This window comes from Equus quagga, chromosome 1 (assembly GCF_021613505.1).
Source record: "Equus quagga isolate Etosha38 chromosome 1, UCLA_HA_Equagga_1.0, whole genome shotgun sequence".
Lineage (NCBI taxonomy): Eukaryota > Metazoa > Chordata > Mammalia > Perissodactyla > Equidae > Equus > Equus quagga.
Genome location: NC_060267.1, coordinates 130,084,719 through 130,109,318, shown reverse-complemented (window position 1 = coordinate 130,109,318; position 24,600 = coordinate 130,084,719). Strand labels below are relative to the sequence as shown.

General features: G+C 47.8%; 2 protein-coding genes across 2 annotated transcripts in view; both read right to left on the bottom strand.

Moving 5' to 3' along the window:
- Positions 1-9,279, bottom strand: part of ARHGEF3 (Rho guanine nucleotide exchange factor 3) — a 284,344-nt gene extending 275,065 nt beyond the window's left edge. Inside the window, exon 1 of the mRNA XM_046674001.1 lies at positions 9,195-9,279. The gene's annotated coding sequence lies outside the window, so the exon portion shown is untranslated. The remainder of the gene's footprint in view (positions 1-9,194) is intronic.
- An 8,427-nt stretch (positions 9,280-17,706) lies between these two features.
- IL17RD (interleukin 17 receptor D) overlaps positions 17,707-24,600 on the bottom strand; it is a 64,060-nt gene continuing 57,166 nt past the window's right edge. Inside the window, exon 13 of the mRNA XM_046640687.1 lies at positions 17,707-23,953. Coding sequence (XP_046496643.1) covers positions 23,841-23,953 — 113 coding nt within the window. The 3' untranslated portion in view covers positions 17,707-23,840. The remainder of the gene's footprint in view (positions 23,954-24,600) is intronic.

Sequence of the window (24,600 nt, the reverse complement as noted above, 5' to 3'; positions counted from 1 at the left end):
CCCGGAACAGCCAAAACAATAGCCAAAAAGGATAAAGTTGGAGGAAAATACTTCTCAATTTCAAAACTTGCTACAAAGCTACCGTAATCAAGACAGTACAGACAGTGGGACTGGCATAAGGATAGACATATAGATCAATAGAATAGAATTGAGAGTGAAGAAATAAACACTCACGTTTATAGCCAGTTGATTTTTGACAAGGATGTCAAGAAAATTCAATGGGAAGAGTAGTCTTTTCAACAAATGGTGCTGGGACAACAGGATATCCACGTGCAAAAGAATGAAGTTGGAGCTCGATCTCACACCACACACACAAATTAACTAAAAATGGATCAAAGACCTAAATCTAAGAGCTGACACTATAAAACTCTTAGAAGGAAACTTAGACATAAATCGTCATGACCTTGGATTAGGCAAACGTTTCTTTAGGTACGACACCAAAGCACAAGCAACACAAGCAAAAGAGAGAAACTGGACTTCATCAAAGTTAAATGCTGGTGCTTCAAAGAACACCATCAAGAAAGTGAAAAGACAACCCTCAGAATGGGAGAAAATATTTGAAAATCATGTATCTGATAAGGGACTGAATCTAGAAGACATAAAGAACCCGTACATGTCACTAATAAAAAGATAAATAACCCAATTTTTAAAATAGGCAAAAAGTCTGAAAAGACATTTCTCCAAAGAAGATAAAGATGGCCAATAAGCATATAAAAAGATACTCAACCAATACAATATTGAAGAAGAAAAAGATTGGAGGACTGATACTATCTGACATCAATACTTCCTATAAAGCTACAGTAATCAAGAAAGTGTGGTATTGGCAAAAGAATAGACAGATCAGTGGAACAGAATAGAGAGTCCAGAAATAGACCCCCATGAATACAGTCAACTGATCTTTGACAAAGGAGCAAAGGCAATACTATGGAGCAAAGACAATCTTTTCAACAAATGATGCCGGAATAACTGGACATCTATACACAAAAAAATGAATCTAGACACAGAGCTTACACCCTTCACAAAAATTAACTCAAAATGTATCATAGACCTAAACGCGAAATGCAAAAGTATAAAACTCCTAGGAGATAACATAGGAGAAAGCCTAGATGACCTTGGGTATGGTTATGTTTTTTAGGATACAACACCAAAGAGGTGATCCAAGAAAGAAATAATTGATAAGCTGGACTTCACTACAATTAAAAACTTCTGCTCTGCAATAGACAATACCAAGAGAATTAGAAGACAAGTCACAGACTGGGAGAAAATATTTGCAAAAAGATGCATTTAATAAAGGACTATTATCCAAAACATACAAAGAACTCCTAAAACTCAACAATAAGAAAACAACCTGAACTAAAAACGGGCTGAAGAGTTTAAGAGACATCTCACCAAAGAGGATAAACAGATGGCAAGTAGGCATATGAAAAGATGCTTCGCATGATATGTCATTAGGGAAATGCAAATTAAAACAATAATGAGATACTGCTACATACCTATTAGAATGGTCAAAATCTGGAACACTGACAACATGAAATGCCAGCAAGAATATGGAGCAACAGATACTCTCATACATTGCTGGTGGGAAAGCAGAATGGCACAGCCACTTTGGAAGACAGTTTGGTGGTTTCTTACAAAGCTAAACATACTCTTACTATTTGTTGTTAGTGCTGTTGAGTCAATTCTGACTCTTAGCAACACTGTGTAGAGCAGAGCGGAACCCTGCCCAGGCTTTTTGTCCCATCCTCTCACCTTCATACAGCCACCACAGCATGACAACCGACAGACAGATGGTGTGGTTTCCTGACCAGAAAACAAACCCAGGCTGAGGTGATGAGAACGCCAAATCTTAAGCACTAGACCACCAGGGCTGGCTTACTCCCATCACATGATTCAGCAATTACACTCTTTGGTATTTACCTAAAGGAGTTGAAAACTTTTGTCCATACAAAAACCTGCACACAGAAGCTTTATTCATAATTCCAAAAACTTGGAAGCAACCAAGATGTCCTTCAGTAGGTGAATGGATAAATAAACTGTGGTATATCCAGATAATGAACCATTATTCAGCACTAAAAAGAAATGAGCTATCAAGCCATGAAAAGATATGAAGAAATCTTAACTGCATATTACTAAGTGAAAGAAGCCAATCTGAGAAAGTTATATACTGTATGATTCCAACTGTAGGACATTCTGGAAAAGGCAAAACTATGGAGACAATAAGAAGATCATGATAATGGTGGAGGGTACGCATGTGTGAGAGCAGAGCATATAGGTGAAGTCTCTGTACCTTCCTCTCAATTTTATTATAAACTTAAAACTGCTCTAAAAAAATAAAGTGAAAAAAGATATTCAACACCACTAGCAATTAGGGAAATGAAAATCAAAACCACAGTGAGACACCACTTCACATGCACTAAGATGGCAATAATCAAAAAGATGGACAATGATAAGTGTTGGTGAGGATGTGGAGTAAATGAAACCCTCATACAATGCTGTTGGGATTGCAAAACAGTGCAGCCACTTTGGAAAACATTCGGCAGTTCCTCAAAATGTTAAACATAGAGTTACCATATGACCTTCAATTCCACTGCAAGGTATATACCCAAGAGAACCAAAAACATATGTCCACACAAACTCGTACACTCTTCCCTGGGGAGGGGGAGAGTCAGAGCAGACGGAAAGAGGACAGATGCATATGGACAGAGAAAGGGCTCTTAGACATATGGACAAATGGAAAAAAATTTAGTTGGAGAACAACACATATAAAAGGAGCCCATTATGTTGGTTTTTAGAGTTATTTATAGGTATACACACCTGTGTGTAAAAACATAGAAATAAACGGCTGGCTGATCATAAGTGTTCTCTCTGGAAGCAAGCCTGGGATGCAGCAGGTGGAATTTCATGTTTTACTCTACAACTTCTGATTTGTTTGCATTTGTGTAGATTGAGAGTATAATCAGGGTTTCTTGTGCAGAAGAGCACTTCTTTCTCCAGCCAAAAGGAAAGGAAAGAGGGAAGAGGCCACTGGAGTTAGGCAGTGCAAGAAGTTCTGAAAGCAGCCAAGGGTGAAAGAGCATTTCAAGTAGTGGGAACAGCAGGAGCAAAGACGTGAAAGTGGAAAAGTCTCTGGGGTACTTGGGGGGCTATCAGGTTCAGCTCTGTTGGAGGGCCCAGTGGGTGACTCAGGGTGGGGTGTGAAGATGAACCAGAACAATGAGTTGAAGTAGCCAGCTTCCAAGGGCATTGTATGCCTCTCAGGGACAGGTAAACGGGGTGACCACTGTAGGCCGGGGACTGGGGAGACTGGTATGAGAGGACCTCAGGAGAAGATAGTAGGCTGTGGTTGGGCAGGAAGCCTTGGCAGCATTTCACACCTGGCCTCTGTCTCACAGTAAACTGATCCCTAACTCCATTACCCAGATTTGGCTCCTAATAAGATCTTCTCCAAAGATGATAGCACTCGCCCCTGGTGGAGTCCCCAAATCTGAATGAAGAACTTCCAGGGTGTTGGAGCACACCTTTCCAAAAAGAACACAAACTGGGGATGGAGTGACTGGGTCAGTCCTAAGTCGCCAGAAGATGATCACAGCCAGCCCTTCCGGAATTCGGGCTGTGACAGGGATAAGTACTTTGCAAATAACTTCACATTTAACCCTCACAGCAAACCCATGAGGTACAGCCACGCACCATCCCCTTGACAGATGAGGAAACTGAGGCTTGGGGAGGTTAAGCACCTCATCCAAGGACAATCCACTAGTAATCCTGGAGCTGAGACCAGAACACAGTTCCCAACCGCCACCTCTACAACCTCCAGACATTTCAATTTGCCTCAAAGCCAGCCAGTAAGTTGCTCCGGTTTCCAGGAAAATATTACTGGGCTCAGAATCAGAGATGATTTCAGAGCTTGGGGTTCTATCAGCAGCAAAGAAAATCTAGACCCATAAAGTTACCATATGCTGGCTGGAAGGGGAGGTGGGGTGTTGGGACAAGGAATCAAGTTGACTATTAAATAACTAGCTTGGTCTTTAGCTAGCTGAGCCAGACAAGACAGCAAATTGCCTCCTCTGTCCTTCAACTCTGGCCAAGGGCCCCAGCCTCTCTTTCTAGAGCATTCTGGTTTTGACTGGGGCCCCAAGTCTTCTTCTGCCCTGACTTGTGGGCCCACCTTGGAAAAGTCAGGAGACACCTGGGAAATGAAGAAATGAAGGCAATGACCTCCTCCAGCTTTGGTGTTCCATGGCCACCAGAGACCCTGGGGCATCCAACTAACATCCCAACAAACCGTCCCTGTGCCAGGGAGCGCGCGTTCAGCTGGGAGCAGCCTCTGCCTCCCAGAGTTGCCATTCCATGGGGATGTGCACCAAGATGAGGCCTTTTGAAGACATTTAAAAATACCCGTCTCTCTTGACATCACTGAATAAATTTTTGGGGAAGATCCTCCTCACCTCCATGTCTCCTGACACAACCGAGCAGACCCCCAGGAAGACACACAGGTGGCAAGTTATTCATCACTCCACACCTCACATTCCTGGTCTGGAAGATGGAGATAGTAAAAGAGCCTGTGCCACAGGATAGCTGTAGAAATTATATGAGGATGTCAGTGCAGAGCCCAGTAGCACAAGGCACAGCCATTCAGATAAACTGGCATTTATTGAGGGCTACTATGTCAGTTCCTCTTCCACATATATTCCAATACATGCATGCATGCGCACGCACACATACACACTGCTAAAACCAACGAGAATCTTGCATCATCTGAAAGCTGGTAACTCTTTATCTGGACCTTTGCCCATGCTCTTCTCTCGTCCTTCCATCCCACCTCACCCTCCAATAGGGGTGACTTGCAGCCATCTGCCTCTGCACCTTCTTAGATGTCACTTTTTCCAAGAATCCTCCCTGTCACACTTCCTTTATGCTGTGTTAAATAACATCAATTGATCAAGCAACCAATCAATGGAGAGAATGGGAAGCATTCATTTCCTGGTCCATGATTCTATACATTCTCATATTTTCATTTTTTTCCATCAAAGCCCTGCTAAGTAACTACTTTCCCTCTAGATGGTTCCCTCTAGGTGATGAGGTAGATGTAACCAAATGTCACAAAAGAGGAAGGAGTCCACAGCCAGGGCAAGTCTTACTATGTGTAGTTACAATTCCAGCAGTGCCCCGTAGGCTCATGCTCATTGCCCCAGTGGCAGTTTCAGAAACATCATCACTCCAGGTCTCACCCTCTGGAAAGGAAGCCATGAGCCTTCTGGTCAACCAGGAAAGTACACAATGCTGAGATTTTACTCCAGCCACCTTCTAGGATTTGAGAAGGAGGTGAGGGAGGTTCTTCCCACACTGCCTCCTTTCCCCTCTCCCTTCCCCAGTGTGACAGACCATGTCTAGGGCTCCAGAGCTGACTGGCCACACCAGGAGTTTGACCACAACCTTGGGTTCCATATGCACAGAATGGTCTTCCCCCCAGAGACCCACATGGCTGCTCCCTCATTCATCCAGGTTTCCGCTCAAATGCTGCTTCCTCAGAAGACTTTCCCTGACCTAAACCAACTCTGCTTTCTTCCCTGTCCCAGCTTCATCTCCTTCGTTACACTGATCACACTCCCTGACATCATCTTATGGATCTAGCTGTCTGTTGTTCATCTCTGCCTCAGGGATGTTGACCCCACAAGGGAGGAACGCTGTTGGTTTCCTTGACCGCTGTGTGGCAGTGCCAGAGCCCTCCCTCCATAAAAGATTCCTGAACAAATGAAGTAAATGAGCTGAGTGAAGTGGCTAAGGCACACACCTCTCTGTAGGAGAGCCCCCTCCACCCATTACAGTAGTGATCGCCCACACAGAAATTTGAACGGACTCAACAAATCAGAATCATATACAAAAACATTTCATTTTAGCTCAAGTTCCAACCTGTACCGGTGAGGTGATATGAATCAGACAATATTTGTACAAACCATTAAGACAATGGGTCCAAGAATCAATTTTTTAAAAATATATCTAGTGCCACAATTAATAAATTGATTAAGGAATCATTCAGGAACAAACAGGGAAAGAACAAAAGAGTGAAACAAACAGAGCCCCCTCTTCCCCACTCCATCCACCCTGAGCCCAATGCAGCTGCAGGGTCCTGAACAATACAGAACTTGGCCTTGAATCTCTGTAAACAACAGCAGTTTTCTCTTGACGCGTCTTTGTCTCAGGCACCCTCTGATGACATATGACTCAGTAGCATACTGAGTTCTGGTCAGGGGCTCGGGAAGCTTGGTGATGGCAGAGAAGTAGACGCAGCTCACTGGGATGTGATGGATGAAAGCTAATCAGGATGCAAAGTAGACCAGGAGGACTGGAGCAGTAGAGCGCAGAAGCCTGGAGGCCACACCTCATCCCCATCAGAGGGAGGACATGGACCGTATGTGGTGCTCTGCACCCCACATCTTCCCTCCAACGGGATGGACTGTCTTGAGAGGCAGTGAGTTCCCTGTCACTGGAGGATTCAAGCTTGGGTTAAGCAGTAATAGGAAGAGATGTTGCCGAGGTGGTTTAAACTGTGTGAACCTTAAAGGGCACTTTTAACCCAGAGCTCCTAACAGCCAGTTCCTTGGCATTTCACTCCTCTTCAAAGCTTTCCAGCCTCACCTCACCTCACTCAGTGTAAGTTCATTCATTCTGACACTCAGGGACATTGATTGAGCACCTACTGTGTGCCAGGGGCCAGAGTTCAGCAGTGACCAGGGCAACCCAGAACTCCTGTCTGTGGTTACCACCGCCAAAGGAAAGAAACTGAACTGGCGAAGCCCAGACTCCACCGCCCTCTCGGATTCTGCATTCTCTTGGATGGATGCTGGCCATAAACCCATAACTAGATACAGAGTAAGACCATTTCAGGTAAGATCCATGAATAAAACACAACGGGAGAATTTGACACAAACTGATGGGGGATGGGGCTGCTTTGGACAGAGTGGCCAGGAAAAACCTCTACAGAGATATCTGAGCTAAAGGGCAAAAAAGTGCCAGACATGAGAAGAAGTCATGGGAAAGTGTACTCAGCAGAGGGAAGAGCATGTGCAAAGGCCCTGAGAAGTCTCTTGACAACTTGAGTTCAAATTTTCTTGAGTTGCAACCCATTCTAAAGGCCTCGCCTCAGGCCAATAGTCCCTACCCCCACAGCCTGACTTCTCCCTTACTCAACTGACTTCTTTATCAGATTTCCTCAAGTCAAGATCTGAATTTTCCACTGGAAGGAGTGTTCTGAGCAAAGGCACAAAGGAACACGTATGCACCTCCACCTCTGGGAGACAGAGGTAATGCTGACATCTCAACTCTCTAAAAATTTGGGCCTGCCCTGTACAGGGGGTAAACTCACATCTTCCAGCAGTTCAGGGTCCACTTCTGCAGAGTGCAGCCTTTTGCAGAATATGATGAAAAGGAGACCCTCTGGAAAAATATACACTGTGCTCCAAGCATCTCAAGCACATTTCAGGGGATTCCTGGAGCCCCAGGTACAGAACTCCTGACTGTGGTTACCACCGCCAAAAGAAGGAAACTGAACTGGTGCAGCCCAGACTCCGCTGATGGCAGGGACAGTCCGCTGGAGGTGAACAAATGGAGGGGAGGGGACGAGATCAGACTCTTGGGCCCCTAAATAGATTCCTACACTCACAGACACTAGATGATGTCAGCCTGTCAGAGGGCCATGAAGGAATTCAAGTGAAACCTTATCCACTGCACCCCAGCAAGGCAAACATCCAGTCATATCCCAGAGCTTCCAGAGAAGGTCTGAGACCCTATTTCCCAGGAGTGACCTTGAGAAAGGTCACCTCTAATCTCACATTCTGAGATACATTTTGCATAAGACTGGTTAACCATAGGAGCTGGTACTGCAAAGCCCACGTGTTTCAAGGCTGAAGGGGACACCACAGCTACTGAGTAAATAATGTAGGTCCTAAGCAGGAGAAGGGAAAGTCCCAAGAGCCTGCCCGCCACCTCACTGGGGAGCTGGGGATGGGGATGACCTGTGAGAGAGACGGCCGTAGGAACGACAAGAACAGCTAACAGACTAGAACTCACCTTGTCTCAGCACTATTTTAAGAACTTTAATCTTACACACCCCTTTAAGGTTTGCACTATTATCATCCCCATTTTACAGATGAGGAAACTGAGGTACAAATAGGTGAAGTAACTTGCCCAGGACTACATAGCTAAGACAAAGACAGCAAAACTCGCCTCTCCCACAACCCAGGGAAGAAAGTGGTTATACCCTGGTAGCGCATGAAATGCTTAAAAGTTAAGTTTCTGCCGGTGCATCCAGGACAACTCCTGTTCGGCAGTTCTCACATCCTTGCCAACTGCTGGAAGCAAGCCTGGTTCAGGCGTTAAACGGAGCAAGAGTCCTCCAGCCACAAGCCGCTCTGTTCAAGTCCACGATGAGGCTGCTGATAATGCAAGCGCAGCTCTTCCTCGTGGCAAAGCCCAAGGGAACCGATTTCCAGCCAGCTCGGTCAACTTCAACCCTCAGGAAATGCTCACCCCTCTCTGGCTACGAGGCACGGAGGTTCACCTTAACCCCTTGGTGTCCGCCTTCCTGGCCTCTGTCGCAGGATCCTCTGGCCGCGCAATTTAAAAGATGCAGCCGCCAGCACAAGGGCCCGGTGGGCCCGGAACCGCTGCCGCCGTCCCACGCGCTCAAAGCCGGGTTCCACGCCGCGAAGTGACCGGCGGCCCTGCGAGCCACGACCAGCAGCGCCAGACGCGACGCGGACCTGCGGGCGCCCCACCAGGGCTGAGGAAACCCCCGAGGGAAAGGGCTTTGCCCCAGGACAGGTGGCGCCTCCCTCTCCGGAAGTGGCTCCAGGAACTTTCGCCCAAGAGCTACCAGGGGACCAAAGTCAGGGTCTCCAGCGAGAGCGGCGGCCGGTTCGGGCTGGTGGCGGCACTGCCCACCTGCGCCCAGGCGCCCAGTGCGCCGCCGAGCGCTCCGAGTGCCCCGGGCCGGAGGGCGCGCGGAGCTCGCTGCGGTCACCGGGACCGGCAGGGGGGACTTGGAGGTGGGGGTGGGGGTGCAGCTTGGGGATGGGGGGTGAAGGCAGGGGAGGAGCCAGCCCGAGAAAGTGTCCCGCTCCAGGGTGTGTGGCAGGGGTGTCCCGCCGGGGTGACTAGCGGAGGGGCAGGGTTCCGGGCCAGCCGCCCACACTCACCTCGGCGCCCAGCGCAGGCTCGGCCCGCCGAGGCTGGAAAGCGCACCGCGGCGGCGGCGGCGGCTGGGGGAGCGGCTCCCCCGGGCGGGGCGGGGCCTGGGGCGGGGAGGCCTGGCCGGCCACGTGGGCGGGAGGCGGGCCGCGGACCCCCGCGGGCGCCGGAGCAGGGTGGCGCGGGACCCGGACGCAGTCACCTCCGGCCGCCGCTCCGCACTGCTTCTCCCCACGCCCCGCCTGGGTCCCTGGGAAGGCTGGGAGGGGAGGAGGGAAGACGGGGGATCTGGCCCCGGGCATCCTCCGCCACCTAAGCCAGATTCAGCGGAGAGAATGTCCCCGGTCGGGGAAGGGGTGCGCAGCCCCCTCCCCCAGCCTAGAAGGCGCCGCGGACACCCGGGGGCGGCTCTCGGAATTCATCCGAGCGGGAGGGGACTGTGGCGACGCCCGCGCCAGGGGTAGCAGAGGCAGCCCTGGCGGGCGAGGGCCGGAGCCTGCGCGTGGAGCCCCACCGCCCCGCTAGGCTGACCTTGGGCGTGTCAGGTCTTGCTCAAGCCTCACTTTCCTCAACTGTGGGGGTGAGAATGAGGACGAGCCACGAGCTGTGCGACTCCTCGTGCGCCCAGTAGGTTCTCAGGAATCGCCAGTTTGTGGGCGGACGCCGAGCCTGAAAAAGCAGCAGCCGGCAGTGGCCTGGGTCTCCATGTGGAAATAAACGTGGGAATCTGAACAAAACTGTTTTCTGCATTCATTCATTCATTCATTCAACCGATAAACGCCTACTGTCCTCAGGACTCCGTAAAATCAGGAATAAAGAATGCCGCACACTGTAGCTATGGGCTCTTACGACAGTATAAACCGTGATGATAAAAATCGAAAATCAATTAGTTGCTTTCATGTGGCAGGCGTGCATTTTAGGTGGTTGATCTACTTTAACATTCCCTGGACCCTTTGAGGTGTAGGGGTTTTCTGGCTCACTTAGATGAAGAAACCGAAGCTTAGAGAGGCAAAATCAAGCCCCAGGTCAGAAGAGGGAGCGTCAGCCCAAGGGCCAAGGCTCCCGCCAGGCTGACCCTCCAGGAAGCGGCAGGTCCAGGGTGCTGAGTGGACCTCCTCACTGTCTCCTGGGGTGAGTGCTAACCCCTCCCACCTCGTTCCACCTCTCAGGAGGAGCCAGAGTGTGGAGGGCTCCCTGGGAGGCGCTGTCCTGACAGCAGCCCCTGGCATATGCACCTCTCGGGCCAGGCCCCCGTGACCAGCTGAGGTGTTCAAAACTTGCTCTGGCACAGCTGAGACTTTCTTCACTGCAGCCCCGTCTCTCCTTGCAGGAGCTCAGCCTTGTAGTGCTGGGTGGCCTCTTCCTGGCCCACAGCCTGCCTTTTGGGCCAGAAACTGAGCATCTTGAGCAAACCAACTTTCATTCCAACAGCTGCAACTTCATTCCACCACAGCTTCAAGGGGGCTCCTTGACCCCAAACCGAGTGCCTCATGACCCATCTGTTTCCTGCTCAAGGAACACACACCCTCCCCGGTACTCCATGTCCAAGGGCAAAACCTATATCCAGACCCCTAGTCCTCAACTTTTCCCAGAAACCTCTTGTGTTATTCTCCCTCCCCCACACTGTGGAAGATCCCCACTATAACCAGCCATGTTTATTAAGTGATAATAAAAGGCTTCCACTCCCTCATTAACCTGGAGTTCAGCAGGTGCTTCAAACCCACAAGTCAACACCTGTTGTGCTACTCAGGCAGCTTTGTCAAAGATAAAAGTTTTATTTCCATCAGATTCCATTTAACAACGATATGAGCATCTGCCAGATGCCATACACTGTGCCAGGCTCTGGGGAACAGCAGTGACTCTGTCACCAAGACAGACACAGTCCCTGACCCCATGGAGCTCACAGCTGATGACACCCCACTGGGCGGTTAGGGAGCAGGACGTGGTGAGAGAGACACCAGGGGAAGGACCTGCCCAGGTTCGAGCACAGGGAGGCTTCTTCCTGTGGGAAGAGGGCCACCACTGAGCCCTGACCAGGCAGAGGGATCAGGCAGGGGAAAGGTGGAGGGAACAGGCGATGTGGAAGCCCAGAGGTCGGAAAGCATAGGGCACACTTCCAGAAGCCCATGGAGAGGGGCAGGTGGGGGAAGAATAAGGCTGGAGGGGACTTGATGGCCAAGGTGAGGCACCCCCGCGACCACTGAAAGGTTCAGGCAGAGGTGATCACACCAGGTGCCGAGGGAGGAACGGGGGTAGGGGGTGAAAGTCTCCTGCACACAGCAAAGTCAAAGAGCGTTTTTATTATTACTAGAGGCAAACTCCTTGACTGCCTCCATGTTATAATCCAGGGTTTCCAGAAATCAGAACAAGTCTGCAAGGAGGATATGTAGACTAGAAACAAATCAATTTAGTCCTCCGAGGGTTTATGTGCAGTGCCCCATCCCCTCCCACCCACGCCATGCTTGGCCCTGTAGGGGAGGGGGGACTTGGTTCCTGGGTTCAAGTTAGGAGTCTGTTGGGGGAAGAGATGATACACCCAAAGGGAATCCTTTGGTGGGGGGTGTAGAAGGGATATGTGGGAAATGTGGCTTATAATCCATGGAGTTTGGAAACTGGTGGAGAGGCCAGAAAACACAGATGATCAGCCACCTTTTCTCCTTGAAACAGTCAGTTCGTGAGGGCCTATTCCTGAATTCAGTTCCATATCCCCTAACTCTGCAAGACAGGATGGAATAGGACCAGGGCGGTCACCTCACTAAATCACCAATTGGGAAAGCCAGGGCAGGAGGCCCCCACTTGACCTGTGGGAAGGGCGGATGATGAGCTAAGACTGACACAGTCAGGAATGGCGAGGGGCTGGGGCAAACTGGGGAAAGTAACCGGGTGAGAAGGCATGACTGAGGGTGAGGTTGAGGTGTTGAGACCACCATCCCCAGCCACCCAGTGCCCACCAGGTACCTTTAACACTTGCTGTTGTGTGTGACCATTTAAAACTCTCTGATGATAGAACACCACTTGTACAACAATGTAGAAAATACTGCAAGGTATAAAGAATAAGATGAACCCGCCCACAATCACACCAGCCAGAGATAACTACTGTTAATTTGTGTTCTTTAGTTTTCCTTAACATAATGTGAGCCTTTTCCTTTATCATGAAATAATCTCCTAGAACTTGACTTTTAACAGCCACCCATGGGTCTGCGGGATGACTGTGCCCTCTTCTTATAATCAGTCCCAACTGGCACTTGGTTTCATTGGTTCATTTCTCAGTATCAGGGATAACGCTTGGTGATGAAAACCTTGGCACAATAAACTTTGATGCACATTTCTGGTTATTTCCTAAAAAGAAAACCCTAGAAGTGGTATTAATGGAAGGGACATTCTACTCTTCTGCCTGTGCCCTAATCTTTTTTTTTTCTTTCTTTCTTTTTTAGTGCTTGAAAGGTGTGGAGCATCCAGTTGAGAAAGCAACACCAACCTGGTGCAGTTCTCACTCAGGACATGGTGACGCCTGTGTAAGGAGTAAGGTGTTGGTCTTTATTGTTCAGGCCTAAGCAATGCTCTGCATGCAGATAATAAAAGGCTTCTTTGAAAGCAAGTCCTTCCTGCTCTCACAATCTGGATTGGAGGAAAACCTGAGACACAAGGCTGAGCGGTAGACTGTAAGGACAGATAGGGACTCTGGAGTAGGAAATGCCTGGGTCCAAATCCACCCTGGGCCCTGCCCTAATGGCGGGACGTTACCTAGGCTCTGAAGCCCTGTTGGGAGGCTGTGATGTGCTCAGGCAAAGGCACAGTGCTTGCCATGGTAGCAGCATCCAACTCAGAGGGGTGATGCTAACATACGCCATGTCACTGACCAACCCCATGTCTACAGGCATCTGTTATCTGGTCTGGAGACAGGACCCACAAGGAGTGAAACCTTGAGGCAATACAAGCCGTTCAGGGGGAAATGGGTGGGATGGCCCAGGGGCTCTCAGCTCTGGGGGTCACAGTAAATGGATGGGGGCCTTACTCCAATTTGTGAAGTAAGGAATAGATGGTTTACTTCTCCAGGAAACCTTTTAAAATTTACTAGTAACTGCTACTGTTTACCTTGATGACAACTGAGACAAACATGTTTTTGAGCACTTGCCATGTGCCAGGCAGGGGACTATCCCCTCCGCCTGCTTTATTCTCATGACAACCCCATAAGGCAGGTGCATTTCATTCCCATTCAACAGAGGAGAAACCTGAGGACCAGGGAGAGGATGTGACTTGCCCCAGTGACTGATCAGTTGCAGGGCTGGGGTCCCAAACTGGTTAGAGAAGTCGAATCTGAGTCCTGCCTGGATGGTAGGCCTCTGCAAGGGACAGAGCCTGCCCTCAAGGAGTGTCCATTCTAGCAGGCAAGAGGGTTTGTCACATAACCACACGAGCTGAACTAAATGCTCCTAAAGGCAAGTGTCAGGACCCACACCAGGGGGGACAGTGGTCAGGGAAGGTTGATTGCAAAGGAGAGATGGAGACAGAGAGAGGGTGTTTCAGGCAGAAGAAACAGGCTGGAGCAAAGACCTCAGGGCAGGAACATGAGTGAGGAATCTCAAAAAAGTCTGGTATGGCCACAGAGAAGAAAGGGACATACAGAGAGAAGAGGTCGGCAAGGAGCCAGGTGAGAGCTTTACGTTCACCTCCAGGGCCACTGGCAGTTTCAAGCAGGGAGTGACATCTGATCAAGTAGCCATCTCCTGTGAGGGCCACTGTCAGCTTCCCTGGGGAACTGAGTCCTCCAGGAGACAGGAGCTCCACTTCAGTATCCAGCCCATCTGCTACCCAGGCCAGGGCTGAGGGAGATGTCTGGGGGATCACACTTTATAACTGCACACCCCAAAACCTGCCCCCAGTGACCATGTCCCCACAGTCACGGGGGCTCACCATGTGCCAGGTTCTGTGTCCAGAACTCCATCTAGCCTCACATCAGCCCTGTTAGGTATTAAACTATTACTCACTTTCCAGATGGGGAAACTAAGTCCTAATCAGGTCAAGTCACCTGTCCAAGGTCACACAGCAAGAGGCAGACTGAGATCTAAGTTCAGGGTACCTGAGACCAAAGCCCCACTTTAATAACAATGATTAAAAAATAATCATCACCATCTCGCCAATAGTAATGCACAATTACACACAAATGTGCAGGCTCTTCAAGTACGTCCAACTTCAGGCACACAAACCAAAGAAGGACCTGCCTGTGTCTGCATTCTGCCACCAGGCGTGCTCCGACCTTTCTTTGCAGCGAGTTCTCCCTGGCCTGCTCTTGCCCAGCCTGGTGGGAAAGGTCTACAGTCTGTGTGGAAGCTGATGCCTGCCCACTCCCTGGAATGTTTCTGACCAGCAAGAGTGGGAAAGACCAACAGACCCGTCTCACCCTGGAGGACCATTACTCCATCTCTGCCTGTCTCCAACTTCTAAAACTCGGAAAATTCCCCTGACCTCACACTGATAGTCGGTTAGAGAAACAATCCCTGCTTTTGTTCATGTACAGGGGCGTGGCCATCTGCCTGGCACAGGGACCTTGAAGCAACAAGTCCAGAAAAACGTGTCTCTAATGGAGCTGAAAAATGACCAGGAATAAAGGAGCATGGTGAATCGAACATTATCAGATCTCAGAGTAAGCAGTCAACTGTCACAGGCTATGTACAGTCAACTATTAAGAACCCCTGGAGTTACTGCCTTAATTTAACTTTGCTAGGAGCATCTCCTCCTCCCAACCCCCATCTCTTCCTTCCTGGACCAACACCAAAACAGCCAGGCGTGGACCCACCCTTCTTTCCTGGGGCATAGAGATGCTTTAACTTAGCACCTGCCAAAGTCCCTGGGCTGAAACTCCTATGAGCAGGGAGCTATCTCCCACCCATCCCCATATAACCCCTAAAGAGCCCAAGATCTGCTCTTCCACAGAATAATTAATAGCCACTATTTACCAAGAACCTAGCACTTGCCAAACAGTCGTGAGTGCTTTATAGACCCCATCTCATTTAATCCTCAAAATAACCCTATGCGGTGGGTATTAGCCCCATCTTGCAGACAAAAAAACTGAGGTTCAGAGCAACTAGGTGATTTGCCTGTATTCCCAGACATTCCAGACATATAAAGAGGTGGTCTGGAGGGCTGGGATCATGTGTGCATCTTATCCATTACTGCGTCCCCAGTACACACTTTACACTCTCAAATAAATGCTGTGAAAAGGTTGCATCATCTATAAACGTGAAAGATAGTGCAACATCCTCTCCAAAAAGAGGCCAGGGAGCCTACCCCACTGATCTTGCATTATTTTCCCCTAATCCTAAAGACCCCATCTGAATTTTGTCATTGCAAAAGGCCTTACCCCATGTTTATATCCATCCCTATCTTCATTACACTCTCTATAGCTCCTATTCCTGGACCACTTCTGGTTTTGCCCCTGTGGACAGTGAGGACAGGATATGCTGGGGGTAGGAGAGGAAAACAGACATTTATTGAGGACCCACTCTGCCCAGGACAGCAAAGATGTATTTTATGTCTCCTCCTTCCTACGCCTGCTTAGCTTATTGCCTATAGTCTCTTACTCAATTAACCAAAACGAAATCTTTTTTTCTAATTAAAGCCTGCAAGGGGAAACCAGTCTTTGCTACCTCTACGGTTTGCATTTCTAAAACCATGTAAAACCAATGGCAAAGACCCACAGATGTTGGTGACTATAAGAACCCCAGGCAGCTGTGAATGGACTCCGCTTTCTAATACCACGGCAAAAATTAGGGCTTCTCATGCTGTCCAAAAAGGATTTTTTTTTCCCACTAATAGAAAAGAGGAATTCACTTACTGCAGCACCTGCCTAATGAGATTCTTCCAATCGAGTCCTTTTAGATCCATTTGCTTAACCTCTGAGCCAGATTTACTCTCAATATTTGGATTGAGAAGGGAACCAACTCAGCACAACTTGCTACTCACGGTTCTTTCTTCCCCCTATAAATCATATGGAGGGACAGTGCAGCCCGCTGGTTAGAAGTGAGGACGATTCAGACATCTGAATCCCAGTGCTGCCGATTTCTTGTTTGTGCCCTTGGCAAAGCTACTTGATTTCTGGGCTTCAGAATCTCAAAAACGAGGATGCTAAAAGTACCTTCCATATTGGATTGTGGTGAGAAAAGACACAAAGAGCACTCAGAGCAGCAAGTAGCCACGCTAACACTCAAAGGTCGTCATCACTTCCTCTGCCACCGCTGCAGTTATGGGAAAGCATTCTGTTGCCTTTGACCACACACGGACACATTCCAGCCCACTGCTACCTGGATGGCTAGACCTTTACAGAGGGGAAACAGGAGCAGTACAGGTAGGGGTTGCTGCAGCTCATAGCCCAGCTTTGCTACTAACCAGCCGTGAGATTAGGATTCAGTGACAACCTCTCTCAGACTCAGTTTCCCCGACTGCAAAATGAGGACGGTAAGATTACCTACCTCACAGAGTAGCTGTGAAGATAAATGACATGATGGCATGTAAAGCACTTGGCACTCAAATGCTGGCTCTTAGAACTAAGGAGAATCGGCAGAGAGCGTGGGAAAGAAGAAATCAATGAGCAAAATGACAAGTAGTGTCCTGGGTGAATATGAACAGGAAAAATGAAGGCTACATCAAGGACAGGAGGCAAGAACTTGACAGAATTCCCTCCTTTCAGCAACCAACAGTGCTTGGCTCAGAGCTGTTTCTACCAATCCTCCTGTGGGGAGGGACCAAGTAAACAAGGAAAATCCAATGTTCCCAAGACCTAAAACACCTACCATATCCTTTTCGGGTAACGGCCATCAGGCTTGTGTTCTGCGTCCTTGCCTTTTCTTACCACTCATTGTCCTCTCCTGGACACCGGGCATTCCCTGAGCACGAACTATGTGCCCGTAAGCACTTTCCATTCATGACCCTGTTCAATTCACTCCTGAGAAGCAGGGCCTTTGACTGGTCCCTTCTAGGATGAGCAACTGAGGCCTAGAGGGCAGTTGCAGGGTCACAGTGACAAGAGCAGAGCTGGGAACTGACCCCGAAGTTGCTGGGCACCAAGAATTAACCCACAGAGCACAGGGCACACAGGAGGGGAGGGAACATCCATCGGAAGAATGGACAGGCCCCTCTTTTTCTTTTTGAATGACGGGAAACTTGTTGTGGCTCCCAAATTTCAGTGGCTCTTGTCAAACTTCTGCAAAGTCCATTTGTTCTGAGAATCAAATTTCTTCTTGATCCGAGTACCCCGTCCCTGCTCCAGACGCCACACAGACAACAGGTGCCTTCCCGTTGGAAGGTGAGGTAAACGGCCAAGGACAGCAGGTTCCTCTTTTCTAAAGTGCAAGAAATGCCAGTCATCCTCGCCTCCTACCCCCGGCTAAGCTCTCTCCTTCTCAAAGGAAGAGCCCCCAGCAAACCATGCTGGGAACCCCAGCGATTCCGGAACCAGGAAAAATGATTTAGAATAATGAACTACACAATATTAAAACAAAACATTTTATTTGATGTAGAAATTCTAAGGTACAAAAACAACCTTTTGCAAATGTCAGTTGTGATCTACTGTCACCTATTTACAGTTATGTACAAATCAAATAAGATGTTAATGTTTTCAATGTACAAATACAGAACCCTGCTACAGTCTGTCAGTGCTCACTCTTCCACCAGACCCCACAAAGGACAAACCTAAAGAGGAAACAGCGGCAACCACCACCGTGTTCCACAGGCTTTCCCCCCTAGAACGTAGTGACAGGGAGCTTCTGTAGTGAAAAAAAAAAGGAAAACCTAATGGTGAAAATAGAAGTTATCTACTCTCTAAATGAACACATTTGGTTTTTACAAAAGTTTTTGCTCTGTCCAGACTCACTACGGTTTTTCCTTGAGACAGAAAAAAACTTTTAAAAGTAACAGACGATTACACATTAGCATAATCCAATGGTAATTATTTTATGTAACAAATGGAGCAGCCAACTTTGTCTACGTTACGTACAAATAGAAGATCGCGTCTTCGAATCTTCTTGACCGGAATTTTATTTGATATAAACGTACCATATGCAGTCATAACGGTTTGCTTTTGTCAGACTCCCAACTGCGCAACACACAGTGCTTGGTCAATTCAGAGACATGACTCCAGCCCTTCAGAACATGGAAAGCTCCTTGAGGAGTCTGTGGTCCCAGATGAATTTTGGAGAGGAACCAAAGTTCAGGAGGGAAGACGACTGATCAAAATTCCCAAGAGGTCCTCACTCAGTCTCTTTACAAATTAGTCCTTAGCAACTGCTATCTATCTCGACAGTGGTTAAACTGAAATCTGCACCATTTAACAATATTGTGCATCATGAATTAAGGCTGATGTCTAGACATATATAAAAATAGAATCCAAAACTGGGAGGGAGGGGTAGCTGCCACTCAGAAGGTAAAAGCTGGTCTTGAAGAGTATCTTGAAGAAGCTCAGGAATGTCATTAAACACATCAGGAATAAGCACCAAGTATTTGACCAAAAGAGGGGAAAACGACACATCTGATAGAAGACTATTGCCAAGAAAAAAACCCCAAATGCGTGACAAATAATCCTCAAAATGAATACAGGGGATATACCATTTTATAAAAGTGCCATTATATTTTTAAGTAGTAAAAGAAGCTGGGCACATAAGAATTTCCCTGTAATCCCCATCCTGAGCTTGGCCTTCACAAGGCACTCATGTGAATAAGGCACTACATTCTATTTGGGCGACTCAACTGAGTTTGAAGCTGAGAAACAGAACAGCAGTGAAAATTATTAAGCCCTTGGAAAACGAGAGCTATGAAGCATGGTTGAAGTAGGTGGGGTTATTTATCACTGAAATAAGAACACCAGTGGGATGACTTCACTGTGGTTTTCAAATACAAGGAAGGTGACCAGCTGTTCTTTTTCCACCACACACTGAACAAAAGAAGCCTGGTTTGAATTTGTATAAGGAAGACATACAAAGAACTATCTGATCAGCAGGGCAGGTTACAGAATCTCCTTCGCTGAAAATCCAGAATCCCACCCACAGCCAGATGTCTGAAATAATTCAGGCGCGGCCCTGTCTGACACTGAGGCGAACACGCCAGATAATCCAAACTTTCTCCCACCCCCAAAACTCTGAAATTGGAATCAAAGCTATTGGCTTACAGGCAGACTTCCTTTTGTTTATTTTCACCCTGAGCCTGGAAAGGTGGTGATACAGCAAGGATGACCTGACACCCCATGTGGACTCCTATCTGATACTTCGATATCGAGAAGAGCTTTTCTCCGTGCACATTTCACACCTCCAGAACAGAGTCGATTCACAGATCGTTTAAAACACAAGACAAGGCAAATACCCAGCTCGAGTGGACACTCGGGCAGCCTTGCCATCCTCCCCACAATGCCTGCTTTCCTTATTAAGTCCAGGCCTGAGCTCAGAACACTGCACATCATCTGAAACAGTGACGACGCCAGGAGCTGAAACCATACACAGTGTCCTTCAGGTTGCGGAGTTTAAATCAAATTGTTCCAAGTGTCCTATTTTTTAAATTGAGAGAACATAAATCTGGTTTTAAAATTAAAAACTGGCTTGCCTTTCTCTTAAGACCCCATTAAATGTAGAAGCAATCAAAACATTTCAAATACATTCAGAATCATATCAAATTTCTTTCGGGGAGCAAGAGGGAAAGAAGCAATCCCACCACTGGCTGCATTTGGTCATTAGCGTGGATGCCTTTTATTTCAAATATTATAAAGCGGAGATGGCAAACCAGCAGCTGGTGAACCAAATCAGGTCCACCCATGTGTTCTGTTGTAAACAATTTTTCTGTAATAGACATTTAAAAAAATTTAGTTACTAATACTAAAAAAAAAATCAGAATTTTGCACATAAAACTCCAGATTCTCAGCTTCCCTTGAAAAATGGGAACATCAGGAAACACTGCATGGCCACAACTGGCTGGAATGGCTGCCCTCTATAGGTGGGACAGGAGCGCTTCAGTTTGCCACAGTCCCCACCATGCCCTACTGCTCCATGACACTGAGAAGGCATACCATTGCCATTTATCTTCACACCTTATTTATCATTACACCTGGCCTGCTCCACTGGTGCCCCCTGAAGGCATAACATCTGTTAAATAAGAGCAGTAGTCTTCACCAAAATAAAACAGAAAAACCTAAGAACCTCCACCTTGGCATTGTCCACCTCTCTCCAATAAAGACACAAGAGTAATTCTTCTCTCCTTAAGAGAGCCAACTTAGTGTTGAGGTGGTTGGGGACTGCAGGTTTTCTCTCTTTGGGGAGGAGGGTGTGCCATTTCTTCTCCAGGAATAAAACAGCTTTTTTTCTTCCTTTGCTTCTTTTAAAGGAAAAGATGCTCAACTCTGAAAAAAGGAAAACTTCTGAAAATCACACAACCCCAAGTTTGGAGGGATAGTTTCCTCTTTATTTGTGCTTAAGAGGGGGAATCTGAGACTAGGGGTAAAAAATTAAAAAAAGACACTTGTGGCTACGAAGTAGCAAGACCCAACTTTGACAAACAAACACACATGTCACCATTGCTAAAGACATTTTTCTGATCTTCTGATCTGGGACTATCTTCAATTATTGCTAATGTGTCAACCAAAAACTGTCTCATAACTTTATGGCCCCTTCTTATTTTTGGCTCAAAATACTATTACCTGGCTTGGTCATGCACATGAACACCTGGACCTGGACCCGAATGACTTCTGATTCTTTCTGGAGAAGAGTGTGCCTCAAAGGCCCAGGACGCGGACCTCTAGAGGAGCTTCTGCCCCCTGTGTGGCTGGGCTGGGTCCATGCAGGTGGTCCCTTTGGCTTGGAGCCAACCTCTGAGAGAAGAACACACCTTAACTGGGCTTTCATCTCCCTGACCACTCTCCTAGCAAAGCTGACCATCTCAGATGCTAAGTCCCTTCTGGAGGGTGTTGGTGAGTTAAGATAAACAACTAGACCCCTACTTTCAACTAACTTCAGGCTTCTTGGTTCCCTGGAACCCTGGACTTACCTCTGGTCTCCCGTCCAAAGGACACCATCTAACTTAGCCCCACAAGCCTTTTACTCTCAGGATCAAGGCTTTTCATTGAGACTATCCTTTATCGTAATTCTTGTATCCCCAATGTCTAAAAGCCTGCAACTTGGCAGAACCTTTATCTGAATTCTGTCTTACCATTTCCACTGTCGGAGACAATGTGTGAGCCAAAAGACGCAGCTCTGCTTAAATCAGATGTTTTGCCTTAATCTACAAGGCAACCATTTCCATTCCCAGCATGAGCTGGGAAGGGTAAAAAACAAAAAGTAAAACTAATAAGGCAAAATCATCAAGTCAGACCTTTCAGCTTATTCTGAACCAGGCATTCACGCTGTGGTTTCATTACTTGGCACAACAGAGACTGATTTTGTTGTATATCACCAACATTAGTATTTCAAAATAAGTACCCAAACCCTAAATCCAAACTAAAACATCACCTGATTCTTGGACTAGCACACTTTCCCCTTCCATTTGCATAATAAATGAGTCCATTTAGCAAGCTCTCGGCCCATGCTCCTGGCGCCCAGTTGACGTTTCCCTTCCAGGCCTCCATGCTCTCCCTGGGGCCACTTTCTCAGAGATGCCTCATTTCACTGCAAAGCTGAATATGTATCCTAAAAACAGCTCCTCCTGGTTCCTTTAGGGGCACGCACCATTTCCTGGCTTCAATAAGAAATCTCTCTAAAAATGCTCCAAAGTGAATTTTCATATGTTAGCAAGTTTGGACAGACCGATCTCCTCCAAAGAACGGATGGTGACGATGGAGCAGCAGGACAGTCTCTTGCGGCAGGAGCTCTGTGCTCATCCTGAATTCCACGGTGACAACACGGAATGTCTCTTCTCCATCAAGATGCCTGGCTTCATGGGGGAGACAGTTCTGCAGCTCACTTGTCTCTCCCTCAGAGCAGCTGCAGGAAACCTGATGCCAGAGAACAGACGAACACGTTCCTCTCCCGAGAAGCTAGCAGCTGCCTTTACAGAGCAGGGAGTATGGCATTTGCATCAAAAATACACACAAACCTCTTTTTTCCGATAAGGGTGCAAACTTTCCCTTCCCCACCCTCCAAACTTGTGCTGGGAAGGAAAAGTCTTGCCCCATCGCACCTCTCACCCTGTCTTGGGATGTTTCTCAGTGTCCCCCTTAATATTGGTCCTATTTGCTGAAGGAGTGAAAACCAGTCCCTGGTGTGAGTGCTGAGAAAAGAGGGTGCCAAAATCTAAGAGCACCTGTGAAAATGGTGGAAAAAGATACTCACACCCCTTCAAGGGCATGAGGAGGAGAAGGGAACAATTGTTTTCCCTCTGGAAACAGAAACTCTATAGAGAAGTCATTGATAAAAAGAGAACACTTACTTTTCCTTTTTAAACCCAATTCTTTCCTCCTAAATTCTAAATACCTATTTTTGGTAGGATAGAGCACAAGAGACAAATCTTTCATTGGGTAAGTACCACCACAGAAACTCAAAAACATGATGCACAGGCTGGGTTGTGGGGGGAGTGCTTTAAGATTCGAGAATTTAATGATTTCAGGGCCCATGTCTTCTTTAGATGACACTCGAAGAGCACATTCATCCTTTGTGACAGTCCCCTCCTTTTCACCTTCTTAAAAAGAGGTTTGTCATTAGTCAAAAGCAGTTCAGCAGATTAACTGGCCACTACCTCCAGGCCACCGTGTTTCAGTGGATCCTGATCCCTAATATTCCAGACGTAGCTTTACACCAGAAGCCAACCGAAGTACGAACTGCAACATCCAGCAACGCAGCCCAGTCGGGATCAGTCTCTTAAAAATAAACTTCCAGACATGAGCATCTGAGATACAGCACAGTAAATGTAACCCAGGGAGCCTCGGCAGGCAGCTCTGGCCCTTGCATGATGCCTACTCAGACCAAGAGGTGGCCTTGGGTGCTGAGCTCTGGTGCCTCCTACACAATGACAACCCATCTCAGAAAGAATGGTCTAGATGGTCAGCTTGGCCCCACAGCCCCCACCTCAGCCAGGCATGACGCCTACTAACACACAAAGGCTCGTTTTATGAAGGCGACCGTAGTCAGCCACCTCCTTGACCTCTGACTCAGAGCTTTTTCAATACCCATGGCATCGTAAGTTCCACACCAAAAATGGACAGGAACATCATCTGTAACGACATACATTCCAGATAGACTGGCACTTGACTTCTGTCGCTGTAACAGCATCAAAAGTGCTTTTCCCACGAAGCATTTCCAATCAAAGTAGCCAACAGCGAATAGGCAAGGTTTGTGCAGACAAACTAAGTCTGAACGAGCAGTGTGAGTACTTTCCTGTTTCTCTTTACATATTTCCTCCCTACATCCCAGAACTGGCTCTAATCCAAGGTCTGACCTAATGTGACAAGCTGTTGTCAGACCTTACGGACATGCCTCTCAGAGCTCCATATGGTTACAGAAAGTTGGAGACTTTGCCAAGATATCTGGTAGAGTGTAGGGGCAAGGAGAGAGAGTACTGGCCCAAATTTCACTCCAAATATCCTTGTAGGAGACCTCAGCTCCAAGTGGGCCACGCAGCCAGAGAGATGAGCTGGGGAACCAGAGAGGCGGCAGCTAAAGTGGCAATGCTTAGACTCTTCCATTTCGTTACAAAGGGGCGACCGCGTGGAGTTCACCAGTGTAGCTGCAGCAACCAGGTTCTGCTTTGCACGCCCCGGAGGCGAGGAGCTTGGAAGGAAGGGCAGGAGGGTCCTCCTCACCTAAGGAAAGAAGAGAGGGCAGAGCCACACATCACTGCACTTCACTGGACATGGCGCTCAGGCCAGAACGTGGCTGGACCTGGGTGTGGATGACGGGCTTTGCACAAGTGAGGCAGGCGTCCCAACCAGCTCAAGATGGGGCACTCTCAAACAGCTGACAGGTTCTAGTCCCCCTAGTTGAGGGTCTAGGGTTTGTATTCATGATTCCAGCTAGTCACAGGCACAGTAAAGAGCAGCCCGAGTTCGTACCCGGGAGGGGCTCCCTAGGGAAGCAGGGTCCTCCTACAAAGCTCTCCTCCCTGGAACCTGTGCTGAGCAACGATGGAGAGAAAACTGCACTGTGAACCCAGGTTTAACAGATGTGGCTTTAAAGACATTGGGAGGGTGTGGGGTGGTGAACACTAAAAGTCCCTCATCTAACACCCTTGGACCTTGGACCTTCAGACATTTTTGGAGTTTAGCAAGGTGATTGATATAATGCACATACTGTATATTACATAACGTGACAGCTCACCATAATTTAACATCAGTATTTCTTTTTTTTTTTTTTTTGAGGAAGATTAGCCCTGAGCTAACATCTGCCACCAATCCTCCTCCTTTTGCCGAGGAAGACTGGCCCTGAGCTAACATCCGTGCCCATCTTCCTC